Source organism: Xenopus laevis, chromosome 2S, assembly GCF_017654675.1.
Source record: "Xenopus laevis strain J_2021 chromosome 2S, Xenopus_laevis_v10.1, whole genome shotgun sequence".
Taxonomy (NCBI): Eukaryota; Metazoa; Chordata; class Amphibia; order Anura; family Pipidae; genus Xenopus; species Xenopus laevis.
The window spans coordinates 124597578-124616391 of record NC_054374.1 but is presented as its reverse complement, the minus strand read 5'-3'; the positions used below and the strand labels follow the sequence as shown (position 1 = coordinate 124616391).

General features: G+C 37.9%; 1 protein-coding gene across 6 annotated transcripts in view; it reads left to right on the top strand.

Annotated features, from left to right (window-relative positions):
- The window catches only part of enox1.S (ecto-NOX disulfide-thiol exchanger 1 S homeolog), a 129134-nt gene extending 111173 nt beyond the window's left edge, over positions 1 to 17961 (top strand). For 4 of the 6 annotated variants that reach the window (XM_041582934.1, XM_018247939.2, NM_001112864.1 and 1 more), the window contains 5 exon segments: positions 1085 to 1192; positions 4600 to 4653; positions 10644 to 10746; positions 13426 to 13511; positions 16984 to 17961. In XM_041582934.1, the coding sequence (XP_041438868.1) occupies positions 1085 to 1192; positions 4600 to 4653; positions 10644 to 10746; positions 13426 to 13511; positions 16984 to 17115 (483 nt within the window). In that variant the 3' untranslated portion in view covers positions 17116 to 17961. 6 annotated transcript variants of the gene reach the window in all.
- Positions 17962 to 18814: the final 853 nt, after the last annotated feature.

The following is an 18814-nucleotide window of genomic DNA, read 5'->3' as shown; positions in this document are numbered from 1 at the left end:
TTTTTCTTTATAATAATTAAACAGTTCATTGTAGTTGTTCCAAACCTTATTGGGTTTATTTAATGTTTACGTGATTTTCTAGTAGATTCAGGGGCAAATTCATCAAGGGTTGAATATCGAGGGTTAATTAACCCTCGATATTCGACTGGGAATGAAAATCCTTCGACTTCGAATATTGAAGTCAAAGGATTTTGCGCAAATAGTTTGATCGTACGATCGAAGGAATAATCGTTCGATCGAACGATTAAATCCTTCAAATCGAACGATTCGAAGGATTTTAATCCAACGATCGAAGGATTATCCTTCGACCAAAAAAACGTAGCCAAGCCTATGGGGACCTTCCCCATAGGCTAACATTGGGTTCGGTAGCTTTTAGGTGGCGAACTAGGGGGTCGAAGTTTTTTCTTAAAGAGACAGTACTTCGATTATGGTCGAATAGTCGAACGATTTTTAGTTCAAATCATTCGATTCGAAGTCGTAGTCGAAGGTCGAAGTAGCCCATTCGATGGTCGAAGTAGCCAAAAAAACACTTCGAAATTCGAAGTTTTTTTACTTCGATTCCTTCACTCGAAGTTAATGAATTGGCCCCTTAATGTATGAAGATCCAAATGACAGAAAGATCCATTATCTGGGAAACCCCAACATTCTGGTTAACAGGTCCCATACCTGTAACAGACAGCAAGATAAACATGATATGATCTTAAGAAAAACTGATACAATTGTAGAAAATCTTAGTCTTAGAATTAATGAGATTCATGGTTTTTGGGTTTCACTGACTTTGAAGGCTGATATTATTTTACATTTTGGTGTAGATAAGTGCAGACCAGTAAGGCAGAATCAAAAACCAAACCCCAGATAACGTTATCAAATGGAAATAGGAAATCATAAGTGTACTTTACTCTTCTGAATCATATTGCTCTGAAACAAAAGTCAGAGCGCTGTGACGGAAAACGTGCTACTGTGTAGTTAGAATATTACTGATGAAATCTTTCATATGAAATTCAAGTGAGCATAAAAAAAATGTAAGAAAGCAATTAGGCATGCTGGCTGTATGTGCATCAGTAATTGTTGTTTTCTATTATAGCAATTAGCCGCAATGCAGGAAGAGTTAAACAATAAAAAGAGTGAGCTGGAGAAAGCCAAGGAAGAGCAGACACATGCACATGCGCTGGTCAGAGTTCTCAAAGAACAGGTGAGTTATGACAGTAAGACTCTGTTGTTAAGCAGCATGCCATGATTTCTCCCTATTTATAAGTGTCACTATGAAGGGCAGTTCAGCTCATTTGTAACTCAGTAGATACTTAACATAATTAAAAGGAAAGTGGAATATTGTAGTTGTACAAAGTCTCTGCATAGAACAATATCAGACATCCCTCCCCAGCATACCAAGAGTTGGTATTAACAAGGGATACGGGATAAAAATGGGATCAGAGGGCCCTGATCAAAAGAACTTACAATCGGAATGAATTTTTGTAACTAATACACACGTTCATGCTTTGTTATTCTTTGTTATGCATCAGGTCTCGGTGTGCCATATACAGAAAAAACCTATGACCTAATCAGGCAGCACAGACTGAGCACGTTATGCTTATTGCCCTCACCTATTCTTCCTCAATACATATACATGAAATCCTGATACATGAAAGCTACATTTATGCAAATTCAGTTTATACATCTTTCTTTTTCTGTAAACAAATATATCTGTATTGGCTTGATCAATATTGGCTTGATCAATAACCTATCATTGTGCTGGGAAGGGATTGCATCAGTTGCAAATGCAATTAATCCCCTACCTTCACTGGGCTTTGCTTGTATTTACATTTATGGCCATGGAGACCTGAAAGCTTGCCTTAATTGAGGAGGAAAGTACAGAGCAGCAGTGCTCCTTATGGTATGTTGACCTGGGGGGGTTGGTTAATCGGCTTCAGAGGTGTAATTACAGCCCCTGGTCCCCTCACCAACCCTGGTCAGATGTCAACTGATCACTTGTGTGCACTGGCCAGCAAACTTAAATGCCCTGTTGATGGGGACTACCAAATGGCAGACCCCAATGGTCTATGGTTGCGGAGTCTCCTGTATGGTAGTTACTAGTCATCTTGTCTTGGTGGTAGGCCCTGCAAAGCATGGGTTGGGATACATTGTACCTCCTTTAGTCTTTAAAATGTGTGTCTAGTTGCTAAAAGACCAGTTTAGCATGAGCTTCCCCTAAACATAACATCACTGACTGGCACCAACAAAATAAAAACAGACACATTATGGTCATGCAGATCTAAATCTAGTACAATTTCTTATTTATCTAGCTGAAGAAAGTGATTTGTAACCGTTTATTTAAGTTCTATGCAAATGAAAACTATAAACTCCAATGAAACTTAATAATTAAAATCAAACCTTTCTGTTCGACAAGTGCCAAAGCAAATGAGTTTGTCAAACGCTCCTGCATATTTACAGACAGTTTCATAATGAAGATGTATGCTGCACATCATTCCAACGAATTAGGCACATTTTTTTCAGTGAGTTATGTATCACTCAAATGAGTCAGTCATCCGTGAGGACATACAGCCCACTGTAGAACTTTCTGAAATGATTTTCTTCTCACATATTTTGTGCTCATTTATAGGTAGGCAGCATGAGCCTGCTGTGCTTGCTGTAAATAAGACTTCTGTGACCTCAGATAAATATCAGTACAGGCGCCTCTATCAGATTACCAAAGGGAATTACCTAGGGAGAAAAAAAAGTAATCCCACCAAAAAAAGAGCTTGTATAGTATAAGAACATCCCTGGGATCTGCTGTTAACCTTTAGTTAGAGAGATAAATACACAAGTATATGTAGCATTTCTAAGAAAGATAAGTGGCCAGTCTTGCGTTTCCTCACTCCTGGCTTCTATTCAGCTTTCATACCTCTATTTACACATGTGATTCTTAATGCTATCAAATACAATTAGAGGCCTATTTATCAAAATTCGAAATTTGTGAGGTTTAGAGTTTTTTTCTACTTCGAATAATCTCACAATTTAAAAAAACTCTAATATTCAGATTGTAGAAAACTCAATTGAATACAAATGTGAAAAAAAACAAACGCCTTGATTTTTTCAAGTTTATAGGCTTACAAAAACTTGAATTAAAATTAAAAAAATGTCTTGAATTTTGCCTAGGACAACTCCCATTGACTTTTACATGAACTTGGCAGCTTTTAGATACCGACTTTTTTTTTTTTTTTTCTTAATAAATACCAGACATTCAAATTTTTGAAAATATAATTTGAATGTGTTAGTTATTGTGCAAAAAATTCAGATTGTAGCAAAAATGAATTTGAACCTTGACAAACCACTCCCTTAAAGTTAAAGCGGTTCACATTAAAATTAACTTTTAGTATGATGTATGTAGACACTGGTACTCTAAGACAATTTGTTATAGGTCTTAATTGATTTTAGTTTTTTTTTTACATTTTTTTTAATATTTCTGTTAAAACAGTGGTCTGGGGGTTGTGCTGTACAAGAAGCTTGTGAAGTGCTTTAGTTAAATGTGAATGTAGATTTTGTACAATGTTAACAGACCATATGTTTGCTATCCCGGAACTAACTCCCAGTATGACTTTTTGTTTTACATAATTTGTTTGAGGGGCATATTTGTCAAAATGGAAAACTTGGCCATGCCAGGCAAGACTTCAGGGTCTGTACAGGGGGACTGTGCTGCCTCTATGAGGATATCGATATCATTAAAGCCTGCTATGTTGGGGTTACTTGATGACAGACAAGAGCACCTGTTTAAGACTTTCATCTAGATGACTAATTAGAGACCCTTTATAAATGCTGAGAACTGCTTTATCATGTTACTGATTGGTATTCAGTCTTCCAATGTGCTATGTCTGCTATCTAGCAGCTGATTTAATATATTCTCTGTCAGCAGTAGTTCTTGTGACCTTATGAACTAGATACTACGTGACTAGCATGCTGATAAGTCTTTAAAATACCCTACAAACTACAGATGCTTTGCTTAAATGCAAACGTTTTAAATAATTTCTTCCTTCAAAATTCCCCTGGATATAGAATATTCTTTAAAAACCGCTGGGGTATATTGTACTCTTTCTTCCCTTAAGATAGCCATACTGAAATCGATCCACCCATTTGGCGAAGTCCCCAAAGGAGAAGATTTTTTTCCTCAATTTGGCCACCTAAATTGGGCCAGTCCTGGAAAAGCATCATTAATTTACCATGTTGGTACAGAGCAGTTTTTCTAAGGGCAGTTTGCACTAGTGGTCAGCCCCACACAGTAGACTGAAAGGAACCTAGTATGAGACTATATCATATTTTACATGACTTTGAAATCACATACTATTATAGTGAAGTGTGATGTGCCTGAACAAGACAAGGTTCATGTAAATAGTAATGTAATCCTACAAAATACTAAACAACAGCTACCAGCATTCAACATTTAGAGAGGTGAGAGTGCTAGGATTTATGATCCCACAACATCTGGAGCCAAAGGATGCCTATCCCAGTATTAGTCTTTGGCAGAGATCCTTAGCCTACTCTTCTATAATTGCTGTTTAGCTACGTTTCCCACAATGGCTCTACCTGACGAAGTTTTTCCTTTTGCAGCTCAAAAGTGCCAAAGAGGTTACAGATGTCACCAACCAGGAATACCTTAGCAAAGTAGGTACCATGAAATAATGCTAATCACATTCCATACACTTCAGGGCACTGTTTTCTGTTACTGTATATACCTCTCATTCCTGCTCTTATTTTTCATGTAATAACCATGACAAAGTAATTGTTCTCTTTGTAATGCTTCCGCATCTTAAATATTTATGTTTTGCTCTGACTGTTCTCCGTACACAGGGAAATAAATCAACCAGTGCATGGTGATTTGTTACTTAAAAATATGAGCTCTGTCTGCATGAAAACTAGTATAAAATGTGTCAGCCATATCCATTATTCTGATAAACCAGCTAATATTACCCTTTTACTCTCCACATCATGTTTATTAATTACATATTGAAATCATCCATTGCTATAGAAAATGCACATATTTGTAATTCTTCATTATTGTTTTATTAAAATAGTTTATTTATAAATACAGACATCCAGATCATAGAGGCTGTAGGTTTAATCAAGCATCTAGACCATGGGGGGGTTTTTTTTTTTACCTGAAAGCCACACTTGAATGTACAAACTGTTGGGGAGCCACACAAGCAAAAAAAATATTAATTGGTGTTTTGGTGATGCCAAATGAGGGCTGTGATAGGCTAATTGATAGCCCCATGAGGACTGATCATCTGCCAGAGGCACTTTTGGAGTAAATCTGGGCATGTTTACTAACATTGGAGATAAATATCTGGAGAGATTTATGGGCAACATCTCCAGAAATGTTGCCCATAGCAACCAATCAGATCTTTGCTTTTTTTTTTTTTAACATGAAGAGATCTGCTCATCTGGCAACATCAACAAATGAGCGGATCTTTCACCGATATGCACAGGAACGGCAGGGCTATATCGGGGTAATCTGAACATTCAGCCCTCGGATTACAACGAGGAGCAATGGGCTCCGACAGGTCGGTTGGCAGAAAAATGAAACCTTCTCGATCGATATCGTGGGCAGATATCGATTGGAAAGACCCGCCAGAAGCCCTGTTACACGGCCATATAAATTGCCAAATTGGTCTAAAGGACCGATATCTGCAGCTTTATCTGCCCGTGTATGGCCACCTTTAGCTGTTTAAATCTAATTGCTGATTAGTTGCCATGGGCAACATCCCCAGAAATCTCTCCAGATATTTATCTCCAATGTTAGTAAACATGCACCTTAATTTCAATTCAGGAATTAAAAAATGGGCACATTCTATGAGGCTACTGGGACCTACATCAATGGTATTGAGAACAATATGTTGCTTACGAGCCATTGGTTGAGGATCACTGGGTCTAGTCCTTAGAGACTAAAGCTTAAATAGGCATCAAGCATCCTGACCATAGAGACTTAAAAACAATAGAAAAAACAGCTCTGCGTTAGCAGCCACCATCTTTAGCCATGCCCCTTCCATTCCCATCCCATGATCAATGACCAAGAAGACATGGCTATTCACCAATAACTGAGATTAAGTTTGGGAATTGATGAGATGTGCTGAAATCATACAATTCTGTGCTGCTAGAGCAACTACAATGTATGCTATGGAAGCATCAGTGAATTGGTAGGGATGGGGGCCAGTTGCCCTGTGCAGCAAATTATTCATGGGATAGCATTGTTTGTTTAGTTATCAAACCAGATTGAAATAGAGTTCTGTCAGTCACTAGTGTGTTCCAAGAGGTTTGAGCACACATTCATACTTTCTTACATTACCACTTCAGTTTCTCTGTAAATGCCGTCATTACACAGAGTAATAAGACGTTTAGCCATGTTTTACTTAAAGATATCATTAGATTGTGTTGCAGAGGACTCACTGTGCCAACTTTGCTACATGTTTATGAGAGTGGCCGCCAAAACATAAAAATAACTTTAGGTATAACTTTTTCTCTTTAGGTTTACTTTTTCTTGCAGTGCAGACACATTAATGCAAATGCCGTGTGTCAGGGATCAAAAATATCTTTACAAATTGTGGTTTTAGACAAGCGAGATGAAAGCGGGATTCAATATGAATGTTACATTCTTTCATAGCCTGGGTTTCACTCTTGCTCACAGAAGCCTTGGGGCACATTGCCAGTCAGCATGTAGTCGTGGGACAACAAAAGATAACCAGGCAGAACAGGCAATTTCTTTTAGTTGCCAGCAGATTAAACCAGGTGCAGTGGGAATGACTTTGTTCTATAGACAGGCAAATCAAGTAAACATTGAGCAGAGGAGCAGGCCAACTGTTGGATCATTCTGTGGCTAATCCATTTCATTGATCTTCATCTAGAATTTCTCGTCAGCGCTGCTCACAGCCACCTTGCAGCTTAGGCCCTTCTGGCTGTAGTTGAGCACTGGTTATAAAGAATGTGCTATAATAGGATCTAGGAATACGTTCTATGACGCTTATTTTGCACAAAGAGACACAACTTATACCTATGAGCTAAAACAGCTCTTTTTTTCCACTTCTTTTGGCCACATTTTAAAATGGGTTGCAGTGGGAAAAACAGATACATTAACCTGTTTACGTTGACTAAATTATGAGTTAGTAAGTTATTCAAACCACTGACTGGTTGGACCCTAGCAACCATATAGCTGCTGAAATGTCTAACTATGGACCTAATGAACATAAAACAAAAACATTCTAAAACCAGAAACATATATAATAAAGACCTATTCTAAATTGTCTCAGAATATCACTGTTTACATCAAGTTAAATATTTATTTAATGGTAGGCTTTAGGCAAGTAGCATCTTACCATTAATAGGGTCATATATGAAGAGTTTAGGATGCCTGTTATGTCTGCTGTGACTTTGTGTAGAAGCATAAGGCACTTTGACAGTGGCTTGATTGTTGTGTCTGATTTAAGTTAGAAGTTGTACAACGGTAAAAAATTGTGTTATTATAGGGCAATACCTATGGAGCATAGTTCTTCTTTCGGTAATCTTCCCCTGGATGGTCAAGGTGGTTGTAGCGTGATCTAAATCAAACACACACTTTACACCTGCTTTCTTGTCTGTGCTTCCAAGCATAAAGGTTTTTGTTTTACCATAACACGGCAGATATTATGGCATTTATCTATTTACAGATACCTCAAAATCAGGAATGCATTCTTTTTTTATAAACACATATATACATTATGTATATTTCAGTGATTTATGTATCAGATCTTAAGTGACATCACCAGGCACCAATTATAACTATTATAACTTATATTTTAATTATAACTATGACTATTATATAATAGTCATACAGAATATCTTTTGGTTTAGAAAATGTGTGCATTATGTTGTATAATGTGTTTTATCAGTATCCTTGGCTACTGTTGCTATGCCTTGAAATAACTATCCACACTCAAGCTTTTTTCTGCACATATATTTCTCTTGTGTTGATGCCTCTAGGGCTTACCGTATATACTCGCGTATAAGCCGAGATTTTCAGCACCCAAAATGTGCTTGAAAATCCTACCTCGGCTTATACGCGGGTCAGCTGCTGATGAATCCCACATGAAGTACCGTAGCCGGAAGAGCAGCGAGGAGAGAACAGCGCTAGGAGGCGTCGCGGTCTGTGGGAGGTATACCGGTAACAATAAGTGGGAGGGGAGGAGCAGGAAGTGAATACGCGCTAGGCCTTTTGTGTCAGAGCCCGGAAGCGCGCGGAGTTGGAGCGGGGCCTAGCGGGTTGTGAGGGGAGGGCGAGCAAGGGGCAGAGGCCGCGGGAAAAGAAGCGGAAAGTGAGGGATTCGGTGAAGTAGGCCGCTTACACTGTCCGAAAAACGGGCCGGCATGGAGCGCAGGGTGTTCGGCTCGTTCTCTGGTCACCTACCACGGGAAGAGAGCAGCCGCCCACGGGCCGGAGTCGGACGTGACTTCCAGGACTTCCCTGTGAGTGAGTGATTGGTTCCCCCTGTACCCAAAATGTGGCCGGGGGTTGGCAAAACTTGTGTTTTGCTACAGTGCCCAGTATAAGTGTATAGATTGTATGCTCCGTGGAACATACACCTCCTTCCTTGTGTCACTGGCACACTACATGTGGGGGGCGCTGTATATATGTGTCACTGCCACACTACATGTGGGGGGCGCTGTATATGTGGGGCACTAACTGTGGGTGGAGGGCAGTGTATATATGTGTCACTGATACAAGTCGGGTCGTCGTCGTTTCCCTTGCCATGTTGCAGTGAGTGCGGGTTCCCCAGTGTCCGTGCTCGCGGCTCGGCTCTGGAGCTGTGAGTGTGTTCGTACTGTTAATCCCCAGGGCCCGAGGTGGGATTAAGAGAGGGGGAAGGTGCCTGGGTGTAGGAACAATGTATTTGTATGGGGAGGCCATATATTTGTATGGGGAGGCCATGCCTCATGTCTGCAACCTGTGGCTCCTCCTCAACTACAACTCTCGCTCTTCCCCACCCCACTGGAGCAAATTTACCGGTAAGGCAGCTGTCTTCTTAATATATCTATTTCATCTACCAGAGGTTTTTTTTTTATCATTGTACGATGAATTAATGTTTTAAGCATCATGGCTTGATTTTTAACATTAAACCGACTGTTTGATATTTCTGAGACTTTTCTGAGTTGTGTCTAGGCTTATACGCGAGTCAATAAGTTTTTCTGGTTTTCATAGGTAAAATTAGGTACCTCGGCTTATACGCGGGTCGGCTTATACACGAGTATATACGGTAGTTTAATTAAACAAGGACGATTTTCAGTGTAAACTACCTGCACTTTGCAAGATTGCCTAAAGTAATGGAATATAGGAATATAGCAAGTCTTATATTTTTATATTTTATTTTTAAAATATATTTTTATAGATTTTGTTTAACTTTTAAATCAATGTTCAGATTGACTGGACAAATGGTAAATGTTACAGTCAATATAATACAGATTAACTTAGGTGAAGTCATCTCCCGTACACTCCCTTTTAGTCAATAAAATGATGCTTTAATATTATGGTTTTCTCTGTAATAATAAAACAGTACCTTGCACTTGATCCTTACTAAGATATAATTAATCCTTATTGGAGGCAAAACAATCCTATTGTGTTTTAATGCCTTTTTAGTAGAAAAGGGGAAGGAAACTTTTTTTATACTTGGGGGTAACAAAAGTTAGGCTTTAGAAGAGTGATCTTCTTCCTGTTTCTTTTAGCTTGTGGATGCACATGCTCAGTAGAGTGAAAAGCTGAACTTTAATGAAAAAGTTGTGTATTTAGTTCTACTGCTACATGCGTCTGCCCAGGGAAATTTGAAAAAAAGAAGGCGATCGCTCTGTGGTGCTCATTGGCACCGGCCCGGGGTGTCTGGTAAATAAATACAATCACTTGGGGGTGCCTAACTTTTGGCACCCCCAAGTGTAAATGACATTCCTTCTCATTTAAAGGAAAACTATACCCCCAAAATGAATACTTAAGCAACAGATAGTTTATATAAAATTGAATGACATATTAAAGAATCTTACCAAACTGGAATATATATTTACATAAATATTGCCCTTTTACATCTCTTGCCTTGAGCCGCCATTTCGTGATGGTCTCTGTGCTGCCTCAGAGATCACCTGACCAGAAATACTACAACACTAACTGTAACAGGAAGAAGTGAGGAAGCAAAAGACACAACTCTGTCTGTTAATTGGCTCATGTGACCTAACATGTGGTTTGTATGTGTGCACAGTGAATCATACGATCTCAGAGGGCGGCCCTTATTTTTTAAAATGGCAATTTTCTATTTATGATTACCCAATGGCACATACTACTAAAAAAGTATATTATTATGATAATGGTTTATTTACATGAAGCAGGGTTTTACACATGAGGGGTTTTACTCAGTATCTTTTAATAGAGACCTACATTGTTTGTGGGGTATAGTTTTCCTTTAAGGTACAAGAATCCAAATTACTGAAAGAGAAAACGGATCTGTTATCCAGAAAACCCCAGGATATGAGCATTCCATGTATATGATTTGCCTTTTTTACACTATGAAAACTCTGAACTTTCTTTTGGAAAATTTTAATGAGGTGCAAATAGGAATATACCAAATATCATGTTTGCTTTGTAGGAAACCAGCACTGTCAGTGTTGCTGTGTACAACCACGATAAAGAAAAAGATGCTGAAAAACAAAGGCAATCTCTCAAGTCAGAAAAAGAAGCCCTGCTAATAGGTAAGCCAAGAAAACTCATTTCAAATACAGTTTTATTGATAAAAGCAATATGTCTGCCTCTGAGCATCACTGGGCTCTCTGATAAATAATCAGCTTGGCTAAACAGCTTTGATCCAAAAGGCTTTGTCACTTCTCTGGTTAAACAGACACAGAGAGAAACTATGACTTAGATTACAGAGAATCGTGTTCTGAAAACCAGAGAAATATAATATTATTGCTTCTACTTTTTACACTGTAGCATGTTGGATCTTATTTACAAGTACTGGGCAAATTTCCCTTTGTAGAAAACCAAAGCTACAAAAAAAGCAATTACCTTTAAATTTTAGTGCCAGCCATGGTTCTCACTTTATTTGTCTGCAACACCTGCCTAAATTTCTGAAGAAGATATTTAGGGCTAAACCTTGAACCTCTTTTATTTACTGCAGGTTCTGTTCTTTCCTTAGTGTAAGCTCTTAGTAGGGCATTTTTATTGCTTCTATTTCCCACCAACAAGTATTAGAAGTGGACTGTGCATTAGGCACAGCTTAGAAAAATAGGGTTACTGTTTATGTTTATTATAGGCTAGCCAATCTATGCAATATGCAAGCTTTGGAGATTTAAAATGGAAGAACATATATAAATTAATTAAAAATCTATATAATGCACATATACAGTACAATGTCCAAAAGAGCATGCTTGTAGAAACATGAATTGGAAATTGAATTAGGTTAAAATAAAAATGTTTGTCCTGGTGACAGCTTTTGGCCACTGGATGTAGAGTATAAATATTTGGTTAGGAGATCTGAAGCAGACATTTAATATTTAATGCATCTGTATTAAATTGTATCATGTATAATTATGTGGTGTCTGTGTCCTACAATATGGTTCTGTTGAAAAGAAAGGCCCTTGAGATACATGGTTAGAACTAGGGATAGGTAGCAGAGGCACCTGCTTTAGGGCTCAACCATTTCGGGAAATAGGTGGGAGTGTGATTTTTGTGTTTTCAGTTTCATTGTCTAGATCCAAAGAACTATCAGTAACAGTTCCTTGCTCTCCTCTCCTGTATGTGTCTGCCAATAGGTCAGGCTCTGGGATTCACACAGCCTAGTTCTTAAGCCAACTAATTACAGCTTCATACATTAGTTCCAAAGATTTCCATTGAGCCAGCTGAATATATAATATATATCAAATGAATATCTAATACATGAGTTACGTTGTTTTGGGCAATTTTCACCCTGCAACACTTCCCTGTAAGTCAGTTAGGAGAGACAGGCAGCAGGTAAATCACCCGGTGTGATAGTACTGCCTAATAGAATAGAAACACATTTGGATGATGCTGATCCGGGGGCTCAGGTTCAAAGCTATGTTAATCATAAGTTTAACACATGCCTGCTTACAGCCATTCCTGAGGATTAACCCACTCAGACCGTACGATGGCCTGTTTCAGCTTCTGAAATATCATTATTTGTAGACTTTGGGCTTTGGTGTTAATGAATATTTTATTGCTGAGAGTTTTAGTAGCTGGTATGGAGCAGCAGAAGAGAATGCTAAATGCTAGCTGCAGTGTAAAAAAATAGCATCATGAACGTGCAGAGAGAGTCCTCCTCCGTTATTTAGCATGCTCATGTGTACAAAGCTCTTGTGGTGTCCAGAGGAACCCTGCCAATTAGAAGAAGGGAAAAACATAGAAATATAGATTTACTTTGTTGCTGCCTACGGCCCCCCCAAATCCTGTAGGCTACAATTCCTCTGGGGAAAATGTTGTAGGTTGTAAGCAACTAAGTGATGGGGCGGGGATATGTGGATGTTCATCAGCTTCTGAAAAGTGCAACAGATGAATTATAGCCCTCTGTGTATGCTGCATAGATACCTTCTGCTGAAGAACTACAGGCAAGTAAAAGTGACAATACAAAATAATAATTACCACCATGATTGCAAACACCTCCCTAACTAGTAAATACCCTTCTTCTGCAGAACCCCTGCATATATTTGGTCCCATTAAGCAAGTCCCAGCTTTTTCATGTTCCAATATTTAGGTTGTTTGTGCGTCAGTGAGTTGTATCCAAACAAACTAAAGGATGTAGAAAAGGCATAACTTGCCGCTGAAAAAAAATTCAAGTTCAATTTTGTTGAGGCTGACCTTCCTCCCTAATCTCCTAGCTGCTTTATTTCAGTGGAAGAGTAAGCAACTGCATCAGGGAGTGCTGTGCTTTTTGCTTCGGCACTTAGCTATAATGGGAATTAAATCGTTTTTATGACTATGGACAGTGTAATTATTGGGAAACTTTCGGTCAATGTGTTTCATGACACATCTATATAAAATATTTTCTCTGGGGAACATCTACTGGTAATTGCCTTATTCCAGTCACTGCAATTTTGTATTGACAAATCAAGCATTAAATTGATGGTTAATAAGCTTCTAGCAGCCCGAACTGAAAAACACCATTTTCCCACACTGTTTTATCACAGGCACCTAGTTATAAATGGCTGCAGTTCTCTGAATTATGTGATTTAGAACAAAGCACTTTAGATGTATTTCTATAAATTTGTCTGCTGTGCTGTAATCAGATCTTCACCAATGAAATTCTAGCTCGTTGCTGGAAAGACATTACTCACCATATAGTGGAAAATACTAAATATGCTGCAGTGTATTAAAGCGTTCTAATTATGTTTCAGTATAAATATTCTTTTTTCCTACAGGCATCACATCTACATTTCTCAATGTCCATCCCTTTGGAGCCAATACAGAATACTTGTGGTCCTATCTGCAACAGCTGGACTCAACGGTAAAAGCCATTTACTTTTTTTAATGTTCTCTAGTTCTGTTACACACATATATTATTTGGGAATGAACGATGTTGTTTAACGTGCCAACATTATCGGTTTCATGCCTGTGTTGGAGCTACGGCATATTAGGTCTATTTGTCTGGAGCCAGGGCCATACTTTCCATATAGTCATCTGAGCCTAGAGTGCCAACATCAGGCAGTGGCCCATATATACCTCCCCTCCTTTTTTTGTTTTTGTCCAGCCTGCTGCCTGACCTACAAAGTCCAGTAGTAGAGCTGAGAAGGAGGAAGTTTAGGGCATAGATTGTATTAATAACCAAAAAGTGGTTAAAAATCCAAAAATATTTATTAGGACATTACAGATGAAGGCCTAACACATTTCATGCCAGTTGGGGCACTTACTCATAGCTGGGGCACCTTCTCACATCCTATGAGTAAAAGTGCCCCAAAAGGCCAGAAACACGTTAGGCTTTCACCTGTAATGTCCTTATAAATGTTTTTTGGATTTTTAACCACTTTTTGGTTATTAATTTTTTGGAGAACACTCACAATTTCTGTTGTTTCATATATATGCACCCATTGACTGGGGGTGAACTGTCATTACATTCTCTTTCTTTTTCATAATCCCTGTTAGTGGACTTTAATTTATTTTGGTATGTGCTTATACTGGCATTTTGCACCACTCTCTCTATTTGTCATATATTGTAGCTAGGAGAGGGGATGTGCCTAATGAGGAAGGGGCCAGAGACAAGTTTTATCCAGCACTGGTTGGAGCAAAGAAGTTTCCATTATGTGCATGGAACTGATCCTGTGACTGTTCATAGGTTTGTGGTACCTTTAAGAAAATCATAGAAATGGGCAAAAAGTTATTTAAAATCAGACAATCAGCTGGGTGTATAGTAACTGCACAGTATTCAGAGGCACATTCTTATTTAAATGAAATATCGATACCCAAAATCAAGGAGGCTGTGTGCTTTGTACATCATGATAAGTGCATTGCAGTTTCACTGGTTATAAATTCATAAAAACCTTTAGAGCAACATAAATCGTACATTAGTACTAGCGCACAAGCAATGAATGCACTCTTGACTTCACTGCAACCTAGAAAGAGCGGAAGGAAAAGATTATATTACCTCTCCGATTCAAAAGTCATGGAAGTTTGGCACAGGCTTGGGTGGGACCCATGAAATGATTATGAAAGTGTTGGGAACATGACACTGTGCCTGATCCTCACGGAATGTTCCACTTTTCATATGTTTGTATATGTTTGCATTAGTATGCAGTGCTCATGTTGCACATACATCACTGTGCGTAACACAGCTGCAAAAGCCCGTTACAAGAGATTTGAAATGATTTGAAAAGACAACGAGCACAAAACCTACATATATACTAAATGTACAGTTCTTGTTTGCAGGGAAATCGTTCTATGCCATGATGAATCAATTAGTGTTAGTATGCCTGTCACTTGCTCATTTCCTACACGTTTAGTGGTTTGGTCTTGTTTTGTTGTTACATGTTTGTTAGTAATTTATAAAACTGGGGATTTACAAAGACTACTTTATGCCTTCCTTTGTTTTTTTTTCCTATTATTTTATGGTATTTCATTTGGACAATATTTCCTACATGTTTGAAGGTTTAAAATAAAACTAAGTCAGTAATAAATAAAAGTTTCCTACAGCCAAGACAACTTTCAGCAAATCCAACTTCTCCCCCACATTTTAGATTTTAGTTTGATTTTTATTTTCCCTATGGATATTTCTAATGAAAATTTAAAGGGGACATAAAGGCAAAAATGAAAACCTCTCTATACTGTTCCTTATGTGCAAAGAAAGATATCTCTAATCTAGAGAACGGAATCTGCAGAAGTCAGAGGAAGTAAAGCATATGGGAATAGGACTACATACATTCAGCTTTTTTATAAAGACTGTAAAAAAATGTTTTAATGACAGTATATTAGAGAGATCTTTCTTTGCAACTAGGGAACACTATATAGAGGTTTTATTTTTTGCCTTTAAATCCTCTTTAAGACACTATTTTACAATTACTTTTTCCCCTAATATGAAGGTTTTGCTTGCTTTGCTTGCAGTTTAGACTTGCCTGAGTAGACTGTCTCTATGAACATTAGCCCAAGCTTTTAAACATGATGAGGAGCTGTGGTCCAACAGGTTGAAATAAAGTCAGCTTTCATCCAAAAACAGTTTAAACAACAAAAACAGCTTTCAGCAGCAAAAACAAGGTAACTTATATGCAGCAGGCACATAGGTTCCTTAGTGTTATGTTCACACAAGTCTCTCAGTCAGACCTCCTGAGAGACTGACAAGCCTGGCTTTTAATGGGATACTGTCACAGGAAAACATGTTTTTTTCTTCAAAATGCATCAGTTAATAGTGCTGCTCCAGTGGATTTCTACACTAAAAAACATTTTTAAAAAGCGCAAACATTTTTTATATTTCATTTTGAAATCTGACTTGATGCTAGACATGTTTTCAGTTTCCCAGGTGCCCTCAGTCATGTGACTTGTGCTCCGATAAACTTCAGTTCACTTCAGCCTATCAACAGTAAAATGATTACTGTCTAGTTAACAAACTGTAATGAATACAGTTTGCCTAAATGTGCTTTATTCGTTTATATTTTATTCATATTCACGTTCCTTGCTGTGCCAGTGTGGCAACATTTTATAACAATTAGTGTTCCTATTTTGCCATTTTCAACCTGAAACGCCAAATGTGTTTGGTTGTTGGGCTTCAGTTTTATTGTTCTTTATTATTGTTTATCTTTCTAATGTTGGCATTTATTTTTCCACTTCCAAACTACAGCCTGGTTGCTAGAGTAATTTAGGACAGATTTATGAAGATTCACCAGATAGCAGTTTGTTTACTCCTGAAAGTGGCAAACATAAAATGGAAGTTAAAACACTGAAAATCAGTTGCAAATTGTCTCAAGCTGGCTGTACAATTACAGATCCGCTCGTCCGGTGAGGTCAACAACAATTGGTTCTTTCCTATATATGTCCACCTTGAGGTGGCCAACATTGGGCTGATCCAAGAGCCAAACAATTGGATCACAATGGGAGGCATGCAGGCCGTCAAGGTGAGACTGCAGCATATGTGGTCCTCACCTCAATGGGATTTTTATTTTCAAGTCACATGATTAATATCTGGCTGAATTGGCAACTTTTATCTGCCCATGTATGGCTGACCAACTTTAGAATTCATCTGTCTACACTATAATATAATCCTGAAGAGAACTACCCCTTTAAATTGTGTTACACACACCCAATATCTAGGATATACAGGAGGTGGGAAATAGTCAATATATTTGGTAGAATTTATATAAAAATACTGCTGAACGTTGCCTGTTCTTATTGCTTTTGCCACAATCAATGCTCCCTTACATCGGAAAACTAATTCCTTGTTCATCATCCAAGCCAAAGCGTTTTCAATATCCTAAACTGATTCCATGTTTTTCTAGATATCAGCCAATGAAATTGAGACACTGTTGACGAAGTTGCCTCGTATGTTCAAACAAGAATTCACAGGTGTTGGTGCCACACTGGAAAAGAGATGGAAGTTCTGTGCCTTTGAAGGAATCAAAACAACTTGACAGGGAACTGCAGAGACTTTCCCCCGGGATATATTGCAGACATAATGAACACGTCGCAGGGAAGCTGAAGTCTAACTGTACTTACTACATCCGTGATGTGCTCTCATGAGTGACAATGTCATTGTCCTTGCAATTTTCTTGCAGAATTGTGATAGACCTTTTTGCTGTTAAAAGAAACCCAACAAAGGTTTTACTTTGGTTATAGGCAGTTTTTGGAAATGTGTTTTATCTGTTATTGGTCAGTAGCAGAGACATGTGCTTTCTGGAAATCAATCTCAACAGATTAGCCCAAACGGGAAACATGGCATCTCATCCACTTCTCTGAATTATCCTTCTGATATTGGAAGACATCAATCATTTTCTAGAGCCGATCCATTTTATTAGAGGGATAAGTTACGCAGAAGGTACTTACATCATTTAATAGTGTATAATATCAAGTTCTTACCAAAAGTGTCCCTGATGTATTTTTACATTCTCCACACAATCTGCCTCAGGCTATCATTTAGATACTTCTACATGACAGTTTAGCAGCTATTGTATCTCGCAGAAGTTTAGCAGCTTCCATCCACCCGGAGATTAATGTCAGCAAATACAGGCTATGGAGGAATTCCGCATGCAAATGGCGACTAAATGAATCTTTTTTACTAATATTATAAATAAAGCTGAAGTTGAGAGTATCCCATCAACAATTGTAAATCAATCTTCCTGATGTAAATATTGATTTAAGCTACTGTTGTTTTACAGTGTTGTGTAATATATTCATAGAGATGCATTTAAATAAATATCCTTCTGCATTATCTGATTTTATAAAAAAAACCTGTTCTGCAATAAATATGATTGCATACACGAATTTCTCCTCTGTATTTGTGGAGGCTGTCATTGTTCCACAGGTTGCCAGGTGAAGAGCAGAAGAAGAAACAAAGAGAAGGACATACTCGTGCTTCAAATGGACACATTTAACTGTATCCTGGTTTGGGTTTGTTATTATTGAGAAATGCAGAGAACAATGGGGGGAATTCACAAAAGTGGACGATATTGATATTGAGACGAAAGAAAAGTGGAGATAAAAATGTCGGATTTCACTACAAATTCATGAACCGCTATCTCCACTTTTGTGAATTTGTCTTTTAAACAGACAGTTTTCAGATTTTGTCTTTCTCACAACATTTTTTCCTGAATTTGTCTTTAGCGCTTACTAAACCTGTCAGTCAGCCATCAAATTGAAATTTCCGGGGAAGGGTTTATTTTACCTAGGAAAATGATTATCCTTTTTTCAGTATAAACTGAGCTTTCTAAATCTGCCTACATGTATGTGTAATTCCACTTCTGGGACAAGATACAGTACAAGGGTCTAAATACAAAAAAAAATGCTATTTTGCATAATATAGGGATTTGTATAAGAAATGTTTTATTATCTTAAGTCAAGTGTCTCACTGCTGCTAAAACTATACTTATATGGTATAGTCACTCAAATTGCTAATACTGCTAATACTGCCTCATTCCTTAAGATAAAACTAGTAAAATATCGCAAGTGTGAGTTAACTTTTTACATGTAAAATTGTATAAAATACACTTTTTTTTTTAAAATGTAATCAGTGTTTTACTTGTTTTGTTAATGAGGCTTTTACACCTATAGGGTTAGACAGAAATTTGTGCCCTGACTATAAATTGCTAATCCCTATTAACATGATAATAATTC